The sequence below is a fragment of the Blennius ocellaris genome (genome assembly GCF_963422515.1).
Source record: "Blennius ocellaris genome assembly, chromosome: 20".
NCBI lineage: Eukaryota > Metazoa > Chordata > Actinopteri > Blenniiformes > Blenniidae > Blennius > Blennius ocellaris.
In genome coordinates, this window is record NC_137669.1 from 14266947 (window position 1) to 14294428 (window position 27482).

The window sequence follows — 27482 nt, forward strand, 5'->3', positions numbered from 1 at the left end:
TTTTCTCTTCTCTTTTCCATCAGCCTCAGTTCTTGTTATAATCTTTCTTTCATGTCGTGCTCCAGGATGTCCAGTGGAATTGCATGTTTCCGATAACCATTCTGCTGGTTCTCTTTCTTTCTTTATTCCCGCCTCTTTTCTTTTGCAGGGAAAAAAAAAAAAACCCACACGCCCTCCTGTGTTTTATGTCAATCATGTGTTTTTTTTTCCTCTCCCCGTGGCACCTAACATGTCATCCCATTGACTTACAGGATTGTCTCTTGGGAGAAATGAAGGATGTGTGAGTTGTCAGAGTGGATGATGGGGAGCGTGAGAGGGTTACAGAGCTTGAGTCTCTCCTCCTCGCTCCTTGTTGACGTTCCCTCTCTCTGTCCTCCATCTCTTCCTCGCGCAGGAACGGGTTTTGGCATCAGCCAGTCCAGTCGACTCTCCTCCTCCGTCAGTGCCATGAGGGTCCTCAACACCGGCTCGGATGTCGAAGAGGCTCTCGCGGACGCGCTGGTATGAAGAATTAGCCACGTTCCCGACACAAAGGCCGCAAGCCCGGCGTACAATCCAGTGTTCAGCTCACATTTCCTTGAGTGTGTCTTTGTGTGTTAACTAAACCCCCGATTCTGCCTTTGTTTAACGCTGTCAGCTGTTGGGAGACATGAGATCTAAGGTCAGCTTCTTCTCCTGAATCTCACCGGCGTGTTGAGTGTGTGTTTTAGCTTGTCTGGCTTCTCTTTAGGATGTGTCAGTGCCTGTCTGCGCCTTTTTTTTTCTTTTTCCCCCCATTCGTCTCACTTTTTCAGCCAAATTTGTTGTCCTCGATCTTCTACCCGCAGAAGAAGCCAGCCCGGCGGCGGTATGAGAACTACGGCATGTATTCTGACGACGACGCCAACAGCGACGCGTCCAGCGCGTGTTCAGAGAGGTCCTACAGCTCCAGGAACGGCGGCGCCATTCCCACCTACATGAGGCAGACGGAAGACGTTGCTGAGGTAGCGGCGACTTCGTTTTTGTTATTTTATTAACACGCAAACTGGATGAACTTGGTCTGAAATTTTGGGAAGTTATTTGTTGCACTTAAATGGCTGAAGAACTGGAAGATCTGCACAGCAAAAAAAAAGTAAAATAGTATATGTGAGCCCCACTGTTTTTTCCTGTCTAATTCCCTTCTGAATGCCACCGAAAAGCTTGTTTTTATTAAAAACTCCCAATACGAAGCCATTTCTGGTGAAATATTTGTATTTCCCCTGTTAGAGTCCTCCAGCTTCCTCTCACAATGCGTCAATGTTAATTCACTTAAACCAGGGGTGTCAAACTCATTTTAGTTGAGGGGCCACATCAACCTAATCTGACCTCTGGAGGGCCGAACGAGTCAAACATAACATATTAAACTGCAGATATGGACTCATGCAAAGTCTTTCCTTCTTTTGATTCTTTTGTAACTGCAACAATTTGCCAGTCTATTCTGAAATTTACCTATTAAAGGAAATCAGATATTATTATATTTACAAAAAAAAACCCTCAGCCACCTGTATCTGGATATCGTACTTTTATTCAGGATTAAAACAATTTGTCATCATCTGGACATTTTTCTGAGTTTACGAGTCTAAAGTATCATTTCACATAAGTTGGACTCATTGTTTTATTGTGAAAGGTGTTGCGTTACGTGACCTCCACAGATGCATTAATGTCGGGAGTCAAATTCTGACCACGGGTGGTTTTGAATGTCATTTCTGACAATCTAGTGTTTTTAGATCAGCCTCTGTCAGTTTTCATATTAATACTTAAAAAAAATAAATAAAAAAAAATCACATGGCGGGCCAGATTAGATCCTCTGGGATGTTTGACACCCCTGACTTAAACCGACATGTGTTGCCAGTTAAAGGTGAGCCTTGTGTCGTTCCTCCAGGTGCTCAACCGCTGTGCCAGTGCCAACTGGTCCGAGAGAAAGGAGGGCCTGTTGGGCCTGCAGGCGCTGCTCAAGAACCAGCGCACCCTCAGGTCGGTCACGTGACAGGACAGAAGTGTCGCGCGAATGCAAGCCGCCGTTTCTGATCTCGTGTCGGGTCATTTTCGTCCGCAGTCGCGTCGAGCTGAAGAGGCTGTGTGAAATCTTCACTCGGATGTTCGCCGACCCCCACAGTAAGGTACGAATGCATGCGGAGCAGGTACTCACACAAACCCACACACCCAGAGCACTTCTACACACAAATCATTTCACCAAGTTTCATTGTTCACCCACTTTTTATTTCACTTTTATTTTAAAAAAAAATCCTGTTTATCCCACCCTACCTCACTGTACCGGATTCTGCCAAAACATCAAAGACGTCAAGTCTTTTGAGTACAAACCCACTTCCAACTACCACAGGTGGTAAAAATGGACTTTTTCTTTTATATTGACTTTGGAGAAAAAGACGGGATAAACGGTTCTCAGATTGACACAAACACTGGAACACCATCACAGGCATGCAGAGCGTGCAAACGGGACTGTTCTCTAACGGCATGCCGCACCTCGTTTTTTGTTTTGGTTTTTTTGCGCGTGACTTGATGCTCTCCGCCGTCCTGTTGGATTTGTCCTCTCACTTGTTCACGACGGTTCGTCGGCTGTGCCACTGCCACCCCCCCCTCCTCTTCTCCCCTGCAGTCTGAAGCGACACTGACCGCACGCAGCTCAAAATGCACTTAAAACACACACACATACAGGCGTCTGGGCTGCCAGCTCTTCTCTCTGACTAACGCGCTGCGGTCCGCCCTGCCTAACACCTCCACTTTCTCCGTTGCCTCACACATGTCGTAAGGTGTGTGAGCCCCTCCCCCCTCCCTCCCCCCTCGGTTTGACGTCTGACGATTTGATGAATTTCAGCGAGACTCCGGCAGGGTGTACGGCACGGCAGAATCCGGTATAAGCTCAGCCTCGTTCAAGGTACCGCATCTCACCGTGGATCTCTCTCCTGCCTTCATCTGTCTTCCCCAAAAAACCAACGTCTTCCTCACTTTGTTTTTTATCATCTTTTATTGAGTCTTTTTTTTTTTTGTATGCTCAAGACATCTTCAATATCTTCTATGTTGTGGTTCTGACCTGGTTGAGAATGCTCAAGTAAATGTGTGAATATCTGATTAAAGGTTGCTTTAAGTGCGAGTCCACACTGTCAGGACGCTAACAGATGTCTTTCTCTCTCCTCTTTGTGCCACCACCAACTCTGGAACTCTCTGTAGAGAGTAAGTTTGGCCTATTACCATTACTATGTTTGGATCAGAAGTTGCTTTATTAATCCGATTTTGAGTGACGAGTTCACCAAGCTGACAAACTCGATACTAACAATGTGACTCCACTGGCCTGCTTTAATCGATACCTGGCATGTAGACGTCACAACACAGAACAGTTCTCATCAAATAGCAGTGCGGTTGACTCTTAATAGCAATCCTGTGGATCACGGGTGATTTATTTCTTAATTGAGAATGATCGCCACGCTGCTGCAACAACGGCAGAATCCCGTCTCGAGACGCTGCTGAATCAGAACTGGTCTGCATGTGCGAGTGCTTTGCTTTGAAGCATGTAAACGTAATGACGGCCGCCTCATGTGGAACCTAAGCCGTGTCCCCGTGCGTGTGCTCAGGTGTTCAGCATGTTCCTGGAGACGTTGGTCGACTTCATCCTGGTCCACAAGGACGACCTGCAGGACTGGTTGTTTGTGCTGCTCACACAGCTGCTGAAGAAGATGGGAGCCGACCTGCTGGGCTCCGTACAGGCCAAAGTTCAGAGAGCGCTGGACATCACGAGGTGGGCGCCACACTCGTATATTTATTTTTGCTATATGCACTGATGAAGTAAAACACTGTCGTGTTTTTTTTTTTGTTCCCGATTGCAGAGAATCTTTTCCAAATGACCTCCAGTTTACGATTCTCATGAGGTTCACTGTGGATCAGACTCAGACGCCCAACCTCAAGGTAAAACATTGTAAACTCTCGCGCGTGTTTGTGTGTGATGGAGTCAAGTGGGTGAGAAGCATGCACGCGAAGCTGGAGCTTCAGAGGTGCCGTCACCATGGTAACCGCTCCACCGATATGACTCCATGCCGGCTCTGCGTCCCCGAAACCTTGAATCCCGGGCTGTGATTGGTTACCGAGTGATCGCACCACTCAGCTGGCTTACCTTCAAGCTTTCTTCCGCAAACTCCTTATCCATTAAAAAAAAAAAAAAAAGCAACCCTGTCCCTTCTTTGTCTTCCTCACAATTTCAGCTCCTTGCACTCCTCTCCCACTCTTCCTCTCCTATTATCTCCTGCCTGATATTAGACCCCGTTTCCTCTCATTCCTCCAGTGATCCTCACCCCGTCTCCCTCTCTCTCCCAGCTCCACATCTTCCACGACATTTTTTTTTATTGTCAAGAGTCGAGGTACAAGTAGTCGCTGCTTGAAATCCGCATCCAAATCTCCGGTGACTCTGTGGCTTGAAACGTCTATTTTTGAGACACAAGACTGTTGGCACACTATTATCCAGCCTGCAAACTTGTTACACGGAGCTTCAGAAAGCAGAATGCCTTTGCAGCTCTGGGCCGAAATAATGTGGCACAAGCAAGCGGCGCTGCGTTGTAAGTGGACTTTTCCCCCCACTAATGCCTTCCAGTTTTAGTCCAGCCGGCAGCTTAATCTCCTCCACTCTCCCACTACTTACACCCATCTTCCCCTCCTTCACCCCTCACCCCCCCTTGGCCGCTCCCCCTCCCCTCCCCTGCCCCCTGTCTCTCTCTCTCTCTCTCTCTCCGTTGATTGACGCGGTGCTTCTCCTCTCTCTCTCTGAAGCCTGTGCGGAGCTCGTGTTGCGGGCGGGGGCGAGGCAGGGCAGGGTCCGGGGTAAAATTGTTCCCCCCCAGAGCGCGGCGCCACGCCTGCTCTCTAGACGAGCAGGCCGCCGCCTGGAGCCAGTCCTCCCAGGTCAGTGCGCTCCGGGGGGAGCAATTAATGTGGCGCGCCGGATGCTGCCGAGTGATTTTTTTTTTTTTTTTTTTTTTTTTTTTTTGGAGGAGGTTTCTGGCCCTCGAGGTGTTGATGTTGAGATTCGGAGGAAAAGTCAGGGAGGAGTCCGTTGTGGCATTTTCAAAGCGTGCGGTGAATGTTGACCGATATTGGTTCTATCGGATCATCTTTTATCTCATCACTTTCATGTTGAATGATCTGGGTTTTGTTTTCTTCCTTTGTAAAGCATGTCCATGGATGTATTTTAATCTTCTCTCACTGACAAATCAGTTCGTTTGATTTTTTTTTTTTTTTTTTCCAGCAGGAGATGCACAATCTGTTGTGGTTGTACGGCTGACTGTAAAACATCGCTGTTCATTTCTTCATACTTGTGTTTGTAGCTTTGTTGTTAATGTATTTGTTGTTTCTGCAGGTAAATAGTGGCCATGCACTTTCACTGCCGTCGATCCGGCACGCTCAATACCGTGTATGAATGTGCACGTTTGCGCCGCAGGTGAAGGTGGCCATTCTGAAGTACATCGAGACGCTGACGCTGCAGATGGACCCTCCGGACTTCGTGAACTCCAGCGAAACTCGGCTGGCCGTCTCTCGCATCATCACCTGGACGACTGAACCCAAGAGCTCGGATGTCAGAAAGGTACTGAGGCACCATTGTGCATGTCTGGTTTTAGATTTACTGGTTTAAAAAAAAAAAGTAATATATTACACCCAGCAGCACAAAAAAAAAAAGCTTTAACAAGAAAGAATAGACTCGCAAAGCAAAAGAATTCCTCTGTATTATGCCAACATATCACGTTTACTTTTTTGTGTGTGTGTAACAGGCGGCCCAGTCGGTGTTGATCTCCCTCTTCCAGCTCAACACCCCTGAGTTCACCATGCTGCTGGCGGCTCTGCCCAAAACCTTTCAGGACGGCGCCACCAAGCTCCTCCAGAACCATCTCAAGAACACGGGCAACGTTGCTCAGGTAAAGCTCAGTCCAGTGTCTGTCCTGGGGGGGTTATGATGCTGCAGCTTGTCAAACTTTATCCAGTGGAGTTAATGTTTGTTTGTTTTTTTGGTTCACCTTTTCAGGCACCAATGGGCAGCCCTTTGACTCGCCACACCCCCCGATCGCCAGCCAGCTGGTCCAGTCCCGTCACTTCCCCTACTAACACCTCCCAGAACACCCCTTCACCAAGGTAATGCCGCTGCTCCTCCTCCTCCGCCGCCACACACGGCGCCATTCAGATACTTGCTCAATAGAAAAGGACAAACTTTGAGGTTCTGCATTTTGAAATTGTGCTCTTATAAACATGAGTAAGAAAATTACAGCCATTTTTTTAAATGTGCAACTTGTTACATGAAAGACGTCTAACAAATACGACCCTTTTTCTGTGCAGTGCTTTTGACTATGACACTGAAAACATGAACTCTGAGGACATCTACAGCTCTCTGAAGGGCGTCACCGAGGCCATCCAGAACTTCAGCGTTCGCAGCCAAGAAGACATGAACGACCCCGTCCAGCGGCGAGAAGGAGAGGAAGTGAGTGGGAGGAGGCCGGGGGGAGGGGGCTCACGTGTGTCACAGCTGGTCAGGAGCTGCTGGAGCTCAACAGCTTCTGCTCATGAGTTGTTTTTGTGACATACTACAAGATCTATGGTTTTACCTCCAATTTTCTAGTTCTGTAACGTAACGTAGTTTTTTTTTATGAATCATCACAAAACATTTTTTCGGGGCAAGTCGTTTACCCAAAATCTGCCTCAACACTGCTGAAGCTATAAAAAAACGTCACACAAATTCACAATGCTCTCACCATTCTATAGAAATCCATGCGATCTCGTCAATATTATTGAGTCTTGGCAGGAATCTGATGATGCGACGTGTGTCACATTTCAGGAGGTACAATTAAAAGATATCACGATACGAAATGTATTTTAAAAGTTTCATGAAATCCAAAGAACGCCGGCTGCCGTTATCAGAGAAACACTGATACGCTTGAGGCGGCGGCATTGTTGAATTCATCACAATTAGCTTTAATACTCGAGGTGCCAGTTTGACCGTATACCACCATATAATGCACCAGCTGCTCTACATCACCTATTGAAAGGAAACGGTGATTTCTTCTTGTAAATTCAAACGTATCTTTTAGCAGCAGCCCTATTTAATCACGACTTTCTGTCTAACTTTGCGTTTTTATGACAAAGCAACAGACAATATTTAATTCGAACCTATGTCAACAGTGTGTTCGGCGCAACCCAAAGTTGGTCCTCCTCCCTCTATGTTTACCGAGGCTGAACATACACATGCGCTATATGAGACCGTGACATCTGATCCCCCACCCCCCCGGCAGCGTGGGAACTGAGCAGCACACATCAGGTGTCAATGGGGGCCGATGGCGGTGAAATTCATCCCCCAAACACTGACTTCTAAAATCATGTTCATTGTTTACTAAACACACACCGTTTAGTAAATCAGGGAACCGACGCCGGATTATTTTCAAGCGCCTGCCTCAATAGTCGGCCGGTTCAGAACCGATTTACGAGCGCGGACGTCACGCCGGGTCCGGTTGCAGTCCTTCGCTAATACCTCCGGAGCGTCTAAAGGACGTGGTGTACTCTAGTATAGATGTGTTGACCCCCCCTGACATTTCCCCCATGAGACACTCCTGAAATCCAACCTGGCCCACATGTCATCGGCCTGCCAATCACGGCGCACCTGACTCATCAGATAGTAGCATTTAGTAGTTGTGGTTTGGTTTGAGAGTAAATATAAACGCACACACACACTGTATCACACTGTTTAATCCTTCAGGACATTAATGCTGTCGGCAAATAAAAATTCATCCAATGTTTCCTGTTAGATCAACAATTGCATAAACAGAAACTGCTATTTGTTTGGCACATGTTCAACAGTTAGTTGCTTTGTCAGATTGATTTCTCTTTGCTGCCAACATATGGACTCCAAGGTTTCAATTTTCTTTTTTTTTAATGGTTAAAAACAACAAATTCTGGTCATTTGAGGTCGTCTAAGTTACTTTTTAGACCTGCTCACATGGAACAGGCCAGGAATTTTGTGTTTCGTCATATTTGACTGTAAAGGAGCCTCACGGGTCCACGTCTGTTTGCAGGGAGGCAGCGGGACAGACGGGCGAGTCTCGGACTCGGTGGACGGCGGCCGCATGGCTCTGGACAACAAGACGTCGCTCCTCAACACGACTCTGCTCACCTCCAGCCCCCGAGGGGCCCGCGAGCATTTCTCCGACTCTCCATTCAAACACGGCCGCAAAGACACCAGCCTGGACGACTCGGAGCAGGTCACGGACGGTACGCACGGCGCCGTTTACAAACACCCCACACACACACACACACACATGAGAAATCCTGATATTACGGTCTGATCACGATCAACCGTCTCCCAGCAGACAGCAGCCTGGACCAATCGGAGCTGGTGGCCGAGCTGCTCAAAGAGTTGTCCAATCACAACGAGCGCATCGAGGAGAGGAAGGCGGCGCTGTGCGAGCTGCTGAAGCTGATTCGTGAGAACACCCTGCAGGTGTGGGACGAGCACTTCAAGACCATCCTGCTGCTGCTGCTGGAGACGATGGGCGACAGAGAGGTACGGCGAGGAGCTCGCCCTCCCGGTCCCGCGGCGGCGGGAGGAGGAGGAGGAGGCGGCCGGGTTCTGTTTCCTTTGATCCTCAGTCTCGAATGTCTCCCGACTCAGCACGTGATCCGAACGCTGGCTCTGCGGGTGCTCCGGGAGATTCTCTGCAAGCAGCCCTGGAGGTTCAAGAACTACGCGGAGCTCACCATCATGAAGGCCCTGGAGGCGCACAAAGACCCTCACAAGGAGGTTTGTAAACAAATCGGCAGGCGTGGCGTTAAAAGATTTGGTTTATTTATAGCTCGGCTGGATCGAACTCGTTTGTCCGCTGCAGCATTTCTGGCAGATCAACGCAATGGAGAAACAAAAACGTGGTTTGAGCTCAGTCAAGTGCGTTTGTGTTTGTGTAGGTGGTCCGAGCAGCAGAGGAGACGGCGGCCATGTTGGCGTTGTCCATCAGTCCGGAGCAGTGTATCAAGGTGCTGTGCCCCATCATCCAGTCGGCCGACTACCCCATCAACCTGGCTGCGATCAAGATGCAGACCAAAGTGGTGGAGCGGATTCCCGGCGACGGCCTGATCAGCATGCTGCCGGAAATAGTGCCAGGACTCATACAGGTAAACCCGCGGCGGGGAAAATCCTGACCTGGACCCGTTTGGTACATTACAGTCGCACGCGTCCGAACCGAGAGGCTCCCCCCCCCCCCCCGTTTTTTTTCCAGCTTCGTTAACTCTGGTTCTCCCTTTGATCAGGGTTACGACAACTCTGAGAGCAGTGTGAGGAAAGCCTGCGTGTTCTGCCTGGTGGCCATCTACGCAGTGATAGGAGAGGACCTCAAGCCACACCTCAGCCAGCTCTCCAGCAGCAAGGTGACTGCTCAGAAATCTGTGTTCTGTGGCTCCACGCGTTCACACTGTACATCAGAGTTTATCGTCATTTTAGACCTCGGGTCTTGGTTTCTCTCGACCTAAACTGATATTTTTTTATCAAAAACTCAACATTTTTTTTCTCATTTCACCGGAGTAATAATATAGTGAGAACACTTAATTTTAATCACTGAAGCTTGAGGAAACCGGATTACATAAGTGAAGTTAGATTCCGTGTCACTTATTACACTTGTATACAGAGTTCCAGCGACAGATTCTGTGTTCCTGCTGCCCTCGGTGCTGTAACGCCTGTAAATGATTGTGGTCTCCAAGACACATTGGCAAAGTTTTGTTTGAGCCACGTCACTGAAATCTGTCAAATGTAAATAGATTATCGCTGAGCTGACATTAAAATCAAGTTTGTTGGGGGGGGGGGGGGGGCAATATTGGCCGTAGATTTAAAATTCTGCTTTGATTAGATTTAATAATTGTAAAAAGCTTTGTTCATCAATATAATTGTTGTAAATATTCTAGAACTGTTCCTGTATGTTCAGCAGTCACATCGCCGTCTGTTTCTTCCTGTCTGCAGCTGAAGCTCTTGAATCTGTACATCAAGCGCGCCCAGTCCGGCTCCAGCGGCAGCGAGCCGCCGTCCGACGGCCTATAGGAGACCCGAAAACCGCCCCGCTGCGGGGGGGGGGGGGCAACCTCTGCCCACCAAAACATCAAACATGTTGGCCCCGTGTTCACCTCCACGCAGACCCAAACACTGTCTGACCGGGGGCAAACGACTTGCAGCAAATACACACACACACACACACACACACACACACACACACACACACACACACACACACACACACACACACACACACACACACACACACACACACACACACACACACACACACACACACACACACACACACACACACACACACACACACACACAGCTACATGAATTTGTCACAGATGGGAGTCATGGTGCAGAGGATGCAGAGGAAAGGCTTGTCGGTGCTCTCCTCACTGTTACCAAGGACCCCCCCTCCCCCTCCCCCACACGACGCCCCCCCCCCCCCAGATCTCAGACTGAACTGAACCCAGTGCTTGGAACAGACATTAACAGACATGCAGCCACATACTCCACCCAGACCGGTTTGTCACTTCCTGTCCACTCAGCTTTACATCACAACAGACCCCCCCCCCCCCCCTCCCACCGACCCCTCCTTCCAAAAACGTCTTGATGTCAAGAACAAATGGTGCGTCTGCATGGTTCCCATCTTTCTGCGAGGGTCAAAAATCATCACACGGTTTTGTTTCCCTGTTGGGGCCAGGTAGACAGGAATGTAAATTTACATTGTGTCATAGCTCTTTTACAAAATCAGGTTTTACTGCGGTAGATTTTTTTTTTTTTTTTTTTTTAAATACCTGGAGGTTTCTCTCTCACACTCACACATCAGCACATGATCCTGTCAATGAAAAAACAAAAAGTGCTGATTAACGTTAAAAGGTACGAACGACTGACCGAGCCTGCACTGTAACGACCAGGAAGTCACGGCGGGTCACGCCCGCTCTCAGCACACGCACGGATTGGAGATTACCGACGAGGCGTAAACGTGCTTGGCTATGCATGGAATACAATTCATAACGAGGCGTTTTATTGGGTTTTAAATCGGTGTGAACGACGTCCACCCTTCGCAGGTGAAACCATCGGGTCACTTCTGGGCCGCGTGGAGCGAGTAGAAGAAGTGCAACGGGACACGGCTTATTATCACATAGTGGATATGTATCTATATATGATATTAAAATGGAATATCCAATAACAATGTCATTTAGGAGTGTTCCCCTGGAGGGGGGTGCACACGCGCACCTGTGCCCATCATTTTGGGTTTCGTTTTTTTCTCCCCCTCTCTTTCTGTCTGTTGCACCTGCCGTAGTATCTCTCTCTTTCTTTTTTCTTTTTTTCCCCCCCTCTCACACTTATGGTTTTCTTTTCGTCTCTCCGCCGAGTTTTAAATTTTACAGCTCAGAAAAAGTCACATCTCATCACCTCCCCTCCTGTCCGTCGCGTCTTTCTTTCCTTCCTCTCCTCGTAACGTTCTAGTTTACACTGTTGTGTTTTTCTCCGTGCATTTACAAAAAGCTGTGCTTACAATAAAATAAAGAACTTGTACAGATCATGAGCCGAGCCTCTTTCCATTTTTACAGGGGACAAAAAAGAGTGACTGACCAACGCAGGGCAGAGGGAACTCTTTATGTACACATGCTTGATCACTGAAGGAGTGTTGTGATTGTACTTCTGTGTCATTTCATATCTCGCAAAGAAAACATGTCTTTGGTTTTCGTTTAACAAACATCTATGTGTTATTTATGTGTGTAAAATTGTTTTGTTTTGAAGAGCCGTGAGAGGGGCAGTCGGTGTAAAGTGCACTTCTTAATAAAGTGCACTTCTCCTAGACGGGGCGGGAAAGACAACATTTATGTCTTATGCAACGAGGCCACTTGAGAAACGGGTGCTGAATTTCATGCATGCATCTCATCCACTGGCTGTAAATTTAGGAGCAGCTAAAGAGGGCTTGCAGACACTGCACCAGTTTGACCCGTAACACCAACCTCCGCCCTCACCCCGCCTCGCTGCCAAGAGCCTGCGGTGAAACGCCTCAAAACAACAACTCTTCTTCTGCACAGCCGTCAGTCACACACAAGTTTTGGGATCCTTCAAAAGTCCTATATAAGTTGTTTGTTTTTTAATTCATCTTGCATGTCCAGTTTGATTGCGATTAAGAGTTCTGTGTTCTTCTCAAGGTCGGTTGGTGGGATGGCGCAACCCTGCCCTCCTTTAATAGAGTGGGATATATAAGATGGATAGATGTTGTAGGGACACAAGAATTTCAAGAAGCTATCATTCAAGGCGAAAGTAGGAGAACTTTTTTCCACAGATTATAAGTAGACTATTCATATTGACACAGGTGTTTGTTTAGTTTAGTTTTTTTCTGTAAGATAATGGAGGGGGTATATTTTTTCCAAGGATGTCTATTGCTGTTTAATTATTGGGTGCTTTTAAATTTGTGCTCACAGGGGAGGGGGGGGCTTTGGTGAAGTCATGAGGCGGGTCTTCCACTCAGGCCAAAATAGCGTGCTCACCCTGCTCGGAGAAGAAGAAAAAAAACAAAAAAACCTTTGCCACCAAGAGACTTGACTCCCTGCCACGTCCAGGGTCCGACTCCGGGGTAATTATTGACCGAAGGCTGCAGGGAAAGGAGAAGTATCGGGAGCAGCAGCTGCGCGCTCAGATAGCGCTGGACTCTTTTCTCCGAGCGGACGTGAACGCAGCATGAGCCTGAGCGCGGAGCGGTTCGGTACCGAGCGGAGCCGCGGAGGCAGCAGTGACTGAGAACCGGGGGTGGTGGTGGTGGTCGTGGTGGTGGTGGGGGGGGAGGGAAGAACCGGGGACAGAGGGGGCGCCAGCAGCTGTCAGGCGAGATGTTGTTCTGGCAGCCGTACACCGAAAACTTCCGACCTCAGAGGCACGACAGCGGCGACTCACGGTACGACCCCCCGGAGTGCCGGTGCTTGTTTGGTCCGGTGTCCGTCTGAGGCTCCGTCCACCGCACACTGTTCGTCCACAGGCACCGGACGGGTGAATCAATAACCTGCGTGTGTAGCACAAATTAATGAATTACAAACACTCATATTACTGTAATCATTGCAAAAAAAACATGTTTTTGTTTTGTTTTATCTCTGTCACCACAGTGGAACATTAACACACATATTTCATATATGTAAGTGAAATTTGAGGTCTGCAATTGATGATGCACCTAAATAAGGTAAAGGAAAACAATATTTCACGTCTTTTTTTTTTTGTTCTTCCCTTTGTGTATTTTTTTTTAACTCCATTACTTTTACCTCTAATTCAGTAGTAGTTAAGCTAGGAGTTTCAAACATAAGGCCTGTTGGTCAAAAAAGGCCACAAGAAGCTCCAATCTGGCCGTCAAACCATCAATCTAATTGTAAAAATTAAAAAAAAGATAAATTTCTGCTGAAATTGGTGATGCTACCATGAAATATCACTGCCTCATTGCAATCAGCCATGCTGTCAGGTGAGTTTGTAAAAACACCCATAATGCAACACCTCAACTTTTGGGACATTTGATTTCACTGTATTTTGCATCAGAAGGTATTTAAATAGGCTTCATCAAGCACTGAAGTCATTTTTATTAGTAAATGTTTGGTTTCGTGAAAATATAGGCTTTTGCGTCACATATACTCCACGCCACAACAAAGAAAAACTTTAAATTTACAGGTTATGATTATTTTACTAGTCTGACCCACTCAAGATGGAATTGGGCTGTATGTGGCCCCTGGAATAAAAGGATTTTCAGTTCAATTGTAGCGACGCAACCCAAAAGAATTGCAACAAAAGCAACTGGAAAAACAGCTGGATAAGATTTTTGTAACCAATTACATTGAATGGCAAAGTGTCAGAAACTCAAATAGAATGAGCCTTTTAGAAAAATGGAGCGATCTCCCATACACAATACTATCAAATGATTCATAGAGTTTCGAAAATCATTGTGTGGAAGCTCAATGTCGGTACTAGATGTTTGTTGTCCTCTGGTGCTGAGGCAGCACTGCATTAAAACACATCCGGAAACCATCGTCTGTCAACACCAGATGACCCTGATCCACAAATGCTGTCAGTTCTGGACCGAGGCTCATTTAAAATGATCTGAGGGCAAAACAGAACACTGCTAATTTAAAATTATTCGCTTGACACTTTGGTAGGTAGAGTAAAGAGGAGACGGACAAATATTAGTGCGTTTTGTTTGTTTTCCCCCAACATTTTACGAATTATCCCTGGTTCAAGTCTGGGTTTTTGGAGTCTCTCTGTGTGTAGTTTGCATATACTCCCTGTGTCGGCACCTGATTTCTTTTTATGGATCAGATCCAAGCATGTGAAATTGCTAATAAGTGTTGAATGTAAGTTTGTGTGGTTGCGATGGAATGGACTGGGACTTGTCTTGGATGAACTCTAACTTTGTCTATATTTGACTGGGATCAGATCCAGTGCCTTGCAACCCTGACCAGAATAAAAGAGTTCAGGAGATGGATGGATAGTTGGCCTGTGACTTGAACTGCCTGTAGAGGTGAATGCAAATGTGCAGTCCGTGTCTCTGCGATGCTGAATCTTAACTAAAACAGTCACGTTATATGTTGATTTTTAAATATGAGGTTACAGAATTATACAGTTTGAAAACAAGAAAGTACTCGTGTTTATTGTTTTTTTTTATTTAAGTTGCAGTACTCCCAAAATACCGCTGGGGACGCGCGTGGTCCCCTTTGAAGGGCAGAGAGCAGCTACAGTTGGACACAATGACGGAAGCTCGGAGGGCTCTGATTGGCTCATTCCTCCGCGCTGGGCACAGGAGGCGGCCTCTGATTGGCCGATCGCCGCCCTGGCACCGTTCCCGAGGCTGGCGGTGGCAGCTCTCTGCAGGCTTCACAGGGCGACAGTCTGAAGGCTGAGGGAGCCATGTTGATGCCTGGTTCTGTGTCAAACGCTTCGCTTTGGATGGTCAGGGGACTGCGTGCGGCAGAGCGGGAGCCTCGGCCTTGATTCCAGCCCCGCGATGAGAAGAGGAGCTCCGGTCGGGCTGGTACAGGGAGCGCCGCGGCAGAGCTGCAGTTAGCGCTCGCGCTGAAGTTGATGCTAGTTTAGCTTCTCCGCCAGGAGGCAACAGCTGTGTGGACGCTGCGTGGGATGCGACGTGTGGACTAAATCGATTCAACCCCGCCGTCCGCTCGTTGGGTTTCGCCGAGCAAACCCTCGCCCGACTGTCGGGAGGAGCCCCCGCGCCCGGAGGATCAACGGGGAGGGGGCCGCCGTATCCACGCTAGCTGGCTTTTGTAAACGCTAGCCGTTAGCCATTAGCATGCTGACGATCACCTCGCATCCTCAGTCACGACCAGCTGGGCGCTAAGCGGAGCGGCTCGGAACTTCTCACCACTTTCCGTGGGGAGGGGGGATAAAAAAGACAAAACGCTCGCGCGGAGGTATGGCGGTGTCTGTCGGAAGCTCCCAGTTCGCCTGCCCAGCTCGCCGAGGAGCGGCTAGCGGGCTAGCAGCGTAACTTTGCTCTCACGGTGTCACTCAGCCAGCCCGCACTTCCTCCCCCCGGCCCCGGCCGCTCGTTACCTGCAGCAAGCTGGCGGCCCTCCGAGTCGAGCCCGAGGACAAGGAGCTGGGGTCCATGGTCTGGGTGCTGAAGATGGACGACGCCACCATCGAGTCGGGGCTGGTGCACGACTTCGATGCCAGCCTGTCCGGCATCGGACAGGAGCTGGGGGCAGGAGCCTACAGCATGAGGTTAGAGGCGACACAATAAGGAAGGAAAGGGGGGGGGGGGGTCCATGTAGAAACGAGCACCGACAAGTGTCCCCCAGGTGCTCACGTCACCGACCTCCATCCCTCCTCTTGTCTGGAGAGTTTATCCCCCCTTTGTGTTTTTGAGTGACGGTTCCTCTTTGTTTTGGGATTTGGGAGAAGGGCAGTCGCTGCAGGGTGCCACGATCAGAGACAAAGATTAACGTCTCCACATTCACACAAACGCTTCGGGACGGACACGCGTTAGATTCGACCCCATCCCGGTGTCGGTGGACTCGTCAGACCTCGTCCAAAGCATCGAGGAAGTCAGTGGGGAAGGTTGTGTTTTTGGGTTGTGAGAGCAGGTCCGTGGCCTTGTTTTCGAGAAGCAGGAGGATAACAAAAGCTTCAACATCGAAATGGTCTGACATGGAGAACCAGTATCAATAGCTTGAGCTGTAATCTCCCCCCCCCCCCCCCCCCCATCAGTGTAGTGTAGTGAAAAAAAATATTTAAAATAACCTCAAATGGTTGGATATCAGTTGAACCGAGCTCGTGACTGATTCAAAAGTTATTGCCATGCGCACATAAGATAAACAAGAGGTTATAGCATGCAGTAAAACTACTAATGCTGCATGCAATATATGTAAAGCAAAGTTCACTGTCAGTTGTTTGTTTATATAGATGTACAAAAAGAAGGAAAATGTCAAGACGAAAGTAATGCATCATAAAGCAGAATATTGACTGTTTGGATGAAGATGTCGTTGCACATTAGCGGCAGTTTTATTGTCTGAGGTCGGATCTAAAAATGATTGACTAATTTAATGTTATTTATTGTCTTGCCTTTCATCTATTTTCTGACAAGACGGTCAAAATTGTTTTTCAAAAGTGGCATGTGATTCACACAGTCTTAATCGAACCCCAAACAAGCTCTTGTTTTTTGTTCCAACCAAAAGTCCATAACCAAAATATATTTAGTTGATTAATCAGAGAACCACATTTATTAAGCTAGAAATGAATTGAGTTTAACTATAAAGAATTGTTTCAGATATGCAATTCACTTTGCAGTTAGTTTGTTTTTTGTTTTTGTTTTTTAATATAGAAGTTGTACATTTTTGCAGCAATCCAATAAGATGTTTGCCTGTTTGAAGCAACTTTGTTTTCCCCCCTTTATGTTCTGGACATCGTTGTTAGACAAAAGATAATATTTACATACCAGCATGACATTTCTGCTGTTGTCAAACATTTTGAGTGATTCCTGGCTCCACCCCGCTATACCAGGGGTGTCACACTCGGGTCGTGGAGGGCCGAGCCTTGCGTGTTTTCCATATCTCCCTGCTTTCACACACCGAAATCTCACGATGGTTCATCCCTGAGCTGAACAGAGAGCCTGATGACAAGCTGCTCACTACAATCAGCTGTGTTGAAGCGTGTAGACATGAAAAACATGCAGCGCTTGGCCCTCCACGACAGGAGTTTGACACCCCTGCGCTATACAGTCTCTAGAACTGCACAAATCGGCACCACGAAGGTTTTCGATGTTTGTGTTTCTTCAGTGAGTTAAAAAAAAAAAAAAGGACTCGTCAGCACATAATCCACCTGCTGGAGTAGTAATTCTTAGTATGTGTGCATGGGGTTTCGTAATGGGTCACTGGGAGTTTGTGGTGTTTGTAAAGGCAAGAAGAAGCATGTGTGTGTTATCAGCGACCTCCTGCCCCATCTGCTTTTATCTGGACGCGACGGCGGCGCCTTCCCGTGTAAGCAAGTTTACCGAACACTGAAGTGGTGGTATGCATGCGGGTGAATTGCTTACAACGGGTGCGGCATCGGTGGCCTCGGACGTCGTTCTGTCCATGGTGCCGGGGTGGATTGCGGGGCATGTTTTGCAGCCAGCAGCTGGCAGGAACAGAATGTCTCGGTGTGTTTCGGTGGAACGCGCTCCTCGGGTTTCAGGAAGCAGTCCGCTGTTTTTTTGCGGGCGAGCGTGGCCACGGAGGACCGCAGCACCCAGGTCGGTGCTGCAAGTGACCCCCCCAACTCTGCAGAGAAAACCCCGACGGTGACGTGAGGGCCAAGTCTGGCAGCGGCGTCGAGGAAATGTCAGGATCTGTATCCGTTGATTTGCTCTTGTGGCAACTTTGGATTCCGTGGTTTCCCGACAAAGATCTTCCCTTTAATCAGATGAGAATTGTTGTTGTGTTTTCGCACTTGATCTGAGCTCACGCCCGTTAGCACTGCAGTGTGAGCTGAGGACAGGTCGGCTGTCTGGAGAGGCTGTCAAGTCTGACAGATGCCATATGTCAGCAGCTCCGACCATCTCCGGGTGTTTCTGTTCATTTATCCCGCTGCGGGCTCATGCATACGCAAGAGGGCCATTTGATCGATTGGAAGGCCTTCGTCACTTCTTCTAAAATAGGCTGATCCATTTAATAATTCCACACCATGGAGCAGTGGAGTATTGTCCTCGGGGAACGGGGCAGATCAACGGTTAAAACTGCAAACCAGTTTGATGTGTTGATAGATTTATAAGCAGATTTTTTTAATTAATTAATTAATTTATTCATTTACTATTTCCGACATACGAAAGAGAGAATCCTTGTGACTTACACCGCCAAAGACAAAAGAAGCCCTTTACTTTCAGTACTTAACTCTGAACAGGTGTCGGATCTGTCTGGTTTCTTGGATCTCACTTTAACTGATTGCGTCTGTCGTCTCTCTCCCCCTCCCTCTCTCTCACATTCAGTGATGTGCTGGCTCTGCCCATCTTCAAGCAGGAGGACTCCAGCCTTCCCCCGGAAAACGAGACCAAAAATCCCCCATTCCAGTATGTGCTGTGCGCCGCCACCTCGCCTGCTGTCAAGCTGCACGACGAGACGCTCACATACCTAAATCAAGGTGAGACGCACCGTCTCGGCACGTTCAGAGAGAGACTCTCCTCAGCCAGCGAAGCCGTTTACTTTCGTTTTGTTCTGGAGTTTAATTTTCCACTCGTATGAAGGAAATTGTTCTAAAAGACTTTGTGTTCTACTTTCCAACATCAATAAATAATTACCACATTAATTCAGTGCACATTAGTATGATTACTGTAAAATGAAACCGCTGCTGATGTTCCTGGTCTCCCACATCGAGAAAAACAGGAGCAGTTTGCAATCAACTCTTTATGGCGCACGTCAGCATTTACTGCTTGATGGCTCGTGAAAGGATTACTATGAAATACATGCTCATACAAGATGGTACAATATTGAACCCTAATAGATACATTGGTTATTGTAGCTTGATCATTTTGAACGTTTTTGTCCACAAAAAGCAAAGGAAAGTAAAATTTTCACTCCAACAGCCTCAATTTGAAGCTGCAACGTTTCATAGATTAGAACACGGAGGTGTCCTTTTGCCCTCAGCCTTGTTAGAGTTTGTGTGTCTGTTCTGACTCGTGCGGCCTTTAAACGAGGATTTTTACACCTTCTGACACGTTCTGAGATGAAGTCGGGGCGGACTTGACCTTCAAGCCTCAGACTAAATACAAGGCATGTTTGCAGATACTGCCGTGGTGAGGATCTGGTGATTGATATTTCGTGGAGGTAAACAAAGTGAGTCTGGTTTGGCGAGTAAGAAGAAGAGCAAGAATGCATAACTGACTTGTATTTACATGGTGTTTTGGAAAGTGCACACCCTGCTGTGCACGGCACAATTAACTTCCTGATGCCTTTTAAATATGTGAAATGGAAGAAGAATTTTTGAAGTTTGCTATCCTCTCTCTCTCTCTCGTGTCGTTCAGGCCAGTCTTACGAGGTGCGTATGTTGGACAACAGGAAGCCAGAGGAGTTACCGGAGCTCACCAACAAGATGGTGAAGGTGAGGGGACCGTCACAGCTGGTGGAGCAAATCCCCTCCGCTCACTCTGCCCAGACCCCCCGTGTCTAAACATGTGCGTTGTGTTATGCAGAGCATAGTGCGAGTCGTGTTTCACGACCGCCGGCTGCAGTACACCGAGCACCAGCAGCTGGAGGGCTGGAAGTGGAATCGTCCGGGTGACCGTCTCCTTGACATCGGTACAGATGATGCGAGGCGACTGTGTTCAATGAAAGTGTGCGTGTGTGTGTGTGTGTCACTTGAGCTGAGTTGTGTGTTTGTGTGTGGCAGACATCCCAATGTCTGTGGGCATCGTGGAACCCAAGACTCATCCCTCCCAGCTCAACGCAGCAGAGTTCCTGTGGGACATGAATAAAAGAACATCTGTATTTGTGCAGGTAATACACACACATACACACCTACACACCTCTTTGTGCCATCTGTTGGGTGTGTCGGTGAATTACCACATCAGACACATTCTTTGAGCTCCTGTTTTTTTCTTTTTTGTCCTCTCTCTCTCTCTCTCTCCCTCCCCCTGCCTGCCTGCCTGCAGGTGCATTGCATCAGCACAGAGTTCACTCCCAGAAAGCACGGCGGCGAGAAGGGCGTCCCCTTCAGGATCCAGATCGACACCTTCGCCCTGGGAGACGGCGGCGAGTACACAGAGCACCTGCACTCCGCCTCCTGCCAAATCAAAGTCTTCAAGGTGCACACGCAAAAAGACATTCCCACTGACTTGCAATTCTTCTGGTCCAAATCCGTTTTCTCTCCTTTTTAAAAAAACAAAACAAAACAACAAAACATTTGTTTTTGTTTCAGCCAAAAGGGGCCGACCGCAAGCAGAAGACTGACAGGGAGAAGATGGAGAAACGCACACCTCAAGAGAAGGAGAAGTACCAACCTTCGTATGATACCACTATCTTGTCAGAGGTCAGTCTGCTGCAGCAACAAGCCTCCAGATGTTCATGTTCAAATTAATACAAAACACTCGTCTCAACTCACTGCAAATGTCCGGGTTTGTGACTGTTGTTCTCAGGACTTTTGCAGTTAAATTCCAATGTTGTTGGGGTTTTGTTTTTGTTTTTTTGTGCGCTGGGCTGAGCTCCAGCCTCTATGGCCATCCAGGATGAATCCAGATCGAGATCATGGATAGACGACACCGAATCCTTAATTTGCACTCATGGCTGAATATTTGCAAAATTTATTAAAATGGTAGAAACGACCCAGAAGTTAAAGAGATGGTTGAAGGATTCAATAACCGATTTTTTTTTTTGTTGAATTTGTTGTCTATTCATCCACCCAAATTCTTTCCTAGATCTTCCTGCCTGCAGGCAATTAAGATAAATCCACGTTGAACTCGACCCTCAGCCTGTACTTGATGACCAGTCGCTACATCGCAGCGCGCCGGCTGTATTTACTTAGAAAATAAGGAGACACGAGCTTGAAAACCTTCCATTTCATCACTGGTCAGTCGTCCAGCCGGTTGCGCCTCGAGCTGACCTGCTGTCGTTTCTACCTAAGCAGACGAGGCTCGAACCCATCATCGAAGACGCCGGTGACCACGAGCTGAAGAAGTCCAGCAAGCGGACACTCCCCGCCGACTGTGGCGACTCCCTGGCCAAGAGAGGCAGTGTAAGGACACGGTTCTCCTCCCGACCTTTAATGGCGTTCATCCTCTTGAGACGCTCTATTAGCTGGGGGCTGACCCGCTGAAAGACCGGGGAGCTCGTCTGTGATCTCCCAGCTCTGATTGTCCGGTGTTCTTGTGACTCTGCCCAGTGCTCCCCCTGGCCAGACAACGCCTACGCCAGCACCAACCAGGCAGCTACTCCCTCCTTCACCTCCACACCGCTGTCCACCTACACAACCTCCTCAGTGCTGGACAGGTACCCGTGTGTGTGTGCACTTGTTCAATTTGCACTTTAAATAAGACGCGTGTCGGCCGTGGCGCTCCTAATCCTTTTTGTTTCCCCAGTGACTCGTCCTCTCCCAATCACCAGGCAGACCCTGGCAGCCATGGCAACTCTGAGGTTAGTCTGGAGTTTTCTGCACTTCTGTTAAGTGTCACGTACCGTATGTACAGACACGGGGAGGCACGTCGGGACTATTCTCAACCGGCTGTTCTAGAACAACGTCTGAGTATTGGATATGACATCAGTTCTCAGCCGCTCCATTAGGCTCAGTCTGAAATGATTCGCGGCAACAGGTCTTGAGAATAATACAGCTTTCTATTCGTAGTTGAGCTGGGTTGCGTTCTCACAAGTTTGATACGTGGAGCACTAACTATAGTATTGTTATTTAATGTAATACAGCTCGTCACCACCACAAACCTTGCATGAAGACGTGTCGCTAAATTAACAACCTACTTATGAACATTTAAATTCAGCGTGAAGGACAGAGTTGTTGGAAGAGAACAAATGTTAAACTACTGTAGTGTCAATAGTAGTTGTCAATTAAAATGTTATAGAGTTAATGAATGCATTGAGATTAATCACTTTTTCTTCCATGTTTAAATTAATTGTAACGCAAAATGACAGAATTGTCAAGTTTTTAATGAGGATTTCTCAGTCCTGCTCCTGAAATTAATCCTGAGGGGATCTACAGATAGTGGTCGACCTCAGTCTTTTTATCTGTAAATCAAACCACTTTGCGTTTATTCAAACTCCAACGAGGCGTCACAAACTTTTTTAGACGAGTCAGCCGAGCCGCCGTGAAATGTTCAGAAATAGACTGCCATTAATACCATTTTCACACTGAAACTGACCTGTCAGGCAATTTTAAAAAAAGTTTCTGACATCTCACTATTTGACATGTTTTACATAAACGACCTACCTCGGCTCAGACCGCAAAAGATGGGCTCCACACTTTGATTGAGCCGAGTCAGCAACTGTCGGGACCGCTGTTCACGTGGCCGTCGATCAGTCCGATCCAATAAAATCCCTGGCAGATACAAGAGTGGTCTGACCCCGTTTTCATAATATTTATATTCAGCCCTGCACAGATACAAGAGGGTTGCCAGGTTGGTGTGGGAGCAGATTTAGAAACCAGTTGTCGATCATCTGTTGAACACCTGTAGCAGTGAGGAGTGTCGGTACAGATGCCTCAAGACAATTTTTTTTGTCTGTTATTGATATCTCGGCGGACAAACTTTCAATATTTCTGCACGACGCTCGCACTTTTAACACATTTTTGCTGACGGCCCCCAAAAATACGAGAGGCCAGCGGATCAATGGCATCGCTAGATGCTCGAAGTAGCTTATCGCGGCGTTGCATAATTAAGTATGCGATGACTTGACGTCTCCTTGTGTTGCCGTGGCGTCCCGCAGCAGTTGAGCCCCACCGCGTCCATCCAGGACACACAGAAGTGGCTGCTGAAGAATCGATTCAGCTCCTACACGAGGCTCTTCTCTCACTTCTCAGGTACGCTCGCGCGACGCCGCTCTGTAAAAAAAACACACGCCGCCGGGCCTCGTGACTGACGAGCCGTTTGTGTCTTCTGCACAAAGGTTCTGATTTGTTGAAGCTCACCCGGGACGACCTGGTCCAGATTTGTGGTCCAGCAGATGGGATCAGACTCTTCAATGCACTCAAATCCAGGTATGCCACGAGTCACTTTTTATCTAAACAATGCACACGTCTCCCTTCTTTTCACCACGACCTCGTCACTGTGTGACCAGCAGCAGTGGAGGATTTCTGGCTAAACCGAGGCTGTGTGTGCAGGTCTGTGCGTCCCAGGTTGACTGTGTACGTCTGTCAGGAGTCTCCTCAGGAGAGCCCCCTGCTGGAGGGACAAGGCACCAATGAAAACGGAGAACACAGCCTCTCTTCTAGTTTACATGGTGAAGAAGCTGCTTTTTTTTTTTTTTTTTCCGTCTGTATTAACACAGTGTGTGTGTGTGGGTGGAGTCTGACGCCGGCGTGTCTCTGTGCAGTGTACCACGCTCTGTATCTAGAGGAGCTCACCGCTGCAGAGCTCATCCGCAAGATGGCGTGCGTGTGCAGCCTTCCGCTGGGGAAAATCAACCAGGTGTACAGACAGGGTCCCACAGGGATACACATCCTGCTAAGCGACCAGGTACGGCGCGCTCACACACTGAAAACGGCGCACGGTGTAGGACTCTGTGTTGTCGGGGCAACGGGCGCCACGCAGGTGCACGTGCACGTGCAAATGAAGTTCAGGCGGATTGAGATTCCAAGTGTGTCGTAGTTGGATGAATTGAAAGGGATCGTTTTACGAAGAGGTTGAACATCACGGTTGTCATTTTTAATGAACAAGCTCTGATTTATGAGGACACTCGTTCCCACCTCACCGGTGCCGGAGTGTGAGATTCATTAAGTTAACGGCGTGTTTGGAGACGGAGGAGATCGAGTTTGTGTTTGATCCGACCATGAACGACACCGCTGCCTCATGTTGTCATGCGACGACCACGCTCTGCACACCTCGGAGAGAGAGCCAGGCGCTTTACCATCTCCGCTTCTGGCCGGAGTGTGAATGACCACTTCTTTATCAGACCCGTGCAGCGCTCGGCGAGGAGCCACAACGAGTGTGTTGGAGCACGGAGACATTTTGAAATGTGCAGCAGGACAAACAAAACTGTGCCAGCAGGTCACCGGTGATATTTGACTACCAACTCTCTGTCCCGCTTCCCCTTTTTTTTTCTTTTCCAGATGGTTTACAACTTGCCTGACGAGAGCTGTTTTTTGATCAGCACCGTCAAAGGTCAGTCCCGGCGCGAACACGAGTCGCTCAACCGTCCGGAGTCGGGGGGACTTGTTTGACGGTGGTCTCGCCTGCTTTTCTCCCTTCCAGATGAGTTCGGCGAGGGACTCCACCTAATCCTGAAGTAGTGAGGAGGACAGGTGGCGCCACTGATTCTCCACCCCCTGTCTTGGAGCGGAAGCCTCCCTCCGTCCCTCCCCGCCTGCCTCCGTTTGTCGTCTTCTACTCTCCCCTCCGTCTCTCTTCAAACGACCGTCGTATGGAAAGCCAAGAGACTTCGCTAAAGCCATGTAAATGTTAGAATCTGACATGGGTGTGTCCACTGTTTCATATTGAAAACATTATTACTGGAGACGAGTTAAAAGAAGAGAGGCCCGGAGGGGAAAGGGGGGGGGGTGAGGTGCGACTTGGCAGAAAGTTAACAATGTTCTATGTATTTTTGATTTTATTATTTGTCTTTTTATATTGTTTGTGCGTGGAGGAGGGAGGGCGCAGGCTCCCGGAGAGAGGGGTGGGTGGCGTTCTGGCCGGCAGGAGAAGGAAAGAAGCCGCTTCTTGATTGCTCGTCGCCCCCTCCCTACACAAAGTGCACAACCAGCACTCGGCCAGTATTTGATAACCTGTACTGCTGAACAGCATGCGATCTCATACTAACCCGCTTCAAGGAGAATCCCACCGTACTCTGCTTGTTCCAACATTCTCAATGGGGGTTGTCTTAAACGATGTATCAGTCAGCTGAGCTTGGTGAGCCCCTGAAATGCCCAGGCAGTCGTATGTGAATGTTGACAGCATGTAAATTTTTATTTTTTTTTTTAGATGGACTGATTTCTTTTTTTTTTTCTTTTTTTTTTTTTATATCATGGTCATTTAGAAGCATCCTGCGTGATTTAGACGTGCGGCCATATCTCCGCATGGATGGACGCATTATTACGCTCGGCTCTCCTCGCACACGTCTCGTCCGGCCTGCGCTTTTCATACTTTCCATTATTTGCTTTATTTATGGATCAGCCCCTTTCCGTCACCTGTTACTCACTGAATTCACATGTTTCTCGTGCCATATTGGCTCCTTTTTTTTTTTTTTTATCATCATCAATTCAACCTCGCCTATTCACGTTAGAGCACGAACGTCGTCGCCTCCACTTTGCGTGTTGATTACGAAACACTGGTTTAAAGAACGGCTGTACTTATTGGCCGTCAATGAGCAAGAAAGGATTAAATCAAGTAAACTAACCCCATCCCGACAAATATACATACATGTTCAGTGCTATGCAAAGGTTTTGGACTGATTTAAAGCTCCAAATTCATTCTTCAGCTAAGGAAGACGATTAACCCACAAATGGTCCTCAATCTGTAGGAACACTGAACTTCTATTGCGATTAATGATGAAACTGTTTTTTTGTTTTGTTTTTTTCAAAAGCACTCTTGCACCGTCTCCCTCCCCGCATCAGCCCAAAACCTTTGCACAGTCCTGCACACTGTGAAGAAGTGGACCAAACTGTCTGCAGACTGAGACGCGATCTCTTCTCTGCCACGCGTCGTTCATTAGGAACCTTAAAAACATTTGGTTTTCTGAAACGATCAAACCCAGTAGCTTTACTTCAGTGCTCCATTCCAGGATCTGCTTCACAGCGCACTGTGCTGCAGGCTGGTAGAAACGCATCAGAAAACTCCCCCTCGAGTTCATCCATGTCCAGGCTCCTGTGTTTTCTTTTGTTTTTTCTTTTGTTTCTAACGTAGCTTTACACAGGAGGTGCAGGTCGGGTGTTTTGAAGTGCATCTCTGCAAAGTGACGGCAAACCTCACAGCTCCTCTGAGTCAGCGGACTTATTAATTTTTGGTACTGAGTGATATCTTTGAGGCGGTTTACGCTTCAGCGTGTCGAGTGTCGGAATGTGTGCGCGTATGCATGTGAATCCTTATTTTTAATCCTCGGAGAAGAAAACGTCATGTCATTTGTCAGACATTTTCCTGTTGGTATGGTGAAATTGTTGTTTAGCTTGATATTTAGTAAAGAGCATGTGGACGACGACAAAAGGTGGAACGGATGGGTTTTTGTTAGTGTAACGACCCCCCACCACCCCCCACCCCCTCCCTTTTCCAGACATTAGAGACCAAGCCTGCACAGAATCTCACAAAAATCCAAGCTTGATGTGTAGTCAGTAGTCCTGCAGCCTCACCCTCCTATCTGCTTAATGAGGAGAACAAAAAAAAGAAGATAAAAACAAGTCAAGACTGAAGGGGGGGGGGTGTTTTTAGGTTCCACTGAACCTCAGAGCAGCACTACAGCTCTCGTGGTTTTCAAAAGAAACCAGTACCACCACACAGTAACATGTTTGTCGACCCAGAAATTAGTGAGAGTAGAGCAGATGTGATCCCGGGTCAGGCTGACTGTGGTGAGAGGCTTTGGTCCGCCTCAAGGCCTGACTGTCCATCTGTGTGTGTGTGTGTGTGTGTGTGTGTGCGCGCGTGTGTGCGTGAGTGTGTGTGTGAGAGAGAGTGTGCAAGTGCAGGAAAGGTGACCACTGTTGATGTACAGCCTGATGTTGATGCTTCTCATGTGCACAGTATCATATGCTGGAGATGTACACAACCACATGTGCTGGGAATAAATGATTTCATAACTTTCTCTGCTATTCTGCTCAATTATTATGGGATGATTAATAAATAATGATCAATGCCAAACTGACCAAAAGTCCAATTAATACTTCATATTCCTGAAGGTGTACTCCCGATTAGTCCGAGTACAGGGATTGTGTAAGAATACTGTTCTATTCCTTCTATTGTGACATGTTACATATATTCTTATCACTATTAATTGTCTTGTACAGTTTGTTCAGTCCAATTCCATTCATCCCTTTTCTATTCCACTTTAACCAACTTGATAATATTGTATCAATGGTTTTTTTTATTCATCAAAGTGCGTAACCAAACTAAGGCCATTATTATTGAAAACAAATAGAGCAGGATTTTTTTTTCTCTGTCAAAAGAAACTTGTTTGCCTTTTGATCTTTATACAGGCAGTTGTCTTCTTCGTACGTTTATGTTTATTCAGCGTGAAGCAGGCAGATTTGAGAACTATTTTGAATAGTTACATATTTGGTAAATTGATCATTTTAACAACTTTACACTATG

General features: G+C 47.6%; 2 protein-coding genes across 4 annotated transcripts in view; both read left to right on the forward strand.

Moving 5' to 3' along the window:
* clasp2 (cytoplasmic linker associated protein 2) overlaps positions 1–11589 on the forward strand; it is a 48737-nt gene extending 37148 nt beyond the window's left edge. Inside the window, exons 26-43 of the mRNA XM_080515937.1 lie at positions 395–501; positions 638–661; positions 828–983; positions 1901–1992; positions 2075–2138; positions 2855–2914; positions 3609–3772; positions 3861–3939; positions 5462–5605; positions 5790–5933; positions 6041–6147; positions 6349–6490; positions 8076–8271; positions 8370–8563; positions 8672–8800; positions 8962–9168; positions 9304–9420; positions 10007–11589. Coding sequence (XP_080372063.1) covers positions 395–501; positions 638–661; positions 828–983; positions 1901–1992; positions 2075–2138; positions 2855–2914; positions 3609–3772; positions 3861–3939; positions 5462–5605; positions 5790–5933; positions 6041–6147; positions 6349–6490; positions 8076–8271; positions 8370–8563; positions 8672–8800; positions 8962–9168; positions 9304–9420; positions 10007–10084 — 2204 coding nt within the window. The 3' untranslated portion in view covers positions 10085–11589. The remainder of the gene's footprint in view (positions 1–394; positions 502–637; positions 662–827; positions 984–1900; positions 1993–2074; positions 2139–2854; positions 2915–3608; positions 3773–3860; positions 3940–5461; positions 5606–5789; positions 5934–6040; positions 6148–6348; positions 6491–8075; positions 8272–8369; positions 8564–8671; positions 8801–8961; positions 9169–9303; positions 9421–10006) is intronic.
* Positions 11590–14915: 3326 nt separating this feature from the next.
* On the forward strand, positions 14916–26948 carry ubp1 (upstream binding protein 1). Of its 3 annotated transcripts, XM_080515932.1 has the most exons (16): positions 14916–15784; positions 18525–18676; positions 19557–19633; positions 19725–19830; positions 19922–20028; positions 20184–20336; positions 20450–20560; positions 21152–21262; positions 21410–21516; positions 21606–21660; positions 22957–23050; positions 23137–23227; positions 23351–23469; positions 23563–23705; positions 24299–24350; positions 24441–26948. In XM_080515932.1, the coding sequence occupies exons 1-16, from the start codon at positions 15669–15671 to the stop codon at positions 24476–24478; spliced, it is 1632 nt and encodes a 543-aa protein (XP_080372058.1). In that variant the 5' UTR covers positions 14916–15668; the 3' UTR covers positions 24479–26948. The 3 variants fall into 3 exon arrangements, with proteins under 3 accessions (XP_080372058.1, XP_080372057.1, XP_080372059.1); XM_080515931.1 differs by having other exon boundaries at positions 23351–23705; XM_080515933.1 differs by lacking the exon at positions 14916–15784 and adding an exon at positions 19318–19368 and having other exon boundaries at positions 18634–18676; positions 23351–23705.
* The last annotated feature ends 534 nt before the right edge of the window (positions 26949–27482 follow it).

Coding starts and splice junctions, on each gene's coding strand:
- ubp1 (XM_080515931.1), top strand. CDS start 15,669: ATGGTCTGGGTGCTGAAGATGGACGACGCCACCATCGAGTCGGGGCTG. Junction 18,677..19,556: donor GCTCACATACCTAAATCAAG/GTGAGACGCACC, acceptor CGTGTCGTTCAG/GCCAGTCTTACGAGGTGCGT. Junction 19,831..19,921: donor TGACCGTCTCCTTGACATCG/GTACAGATGATG, acceptor TGTGTGTGGCAG/ACATCCCAATGTCTGTGGGC.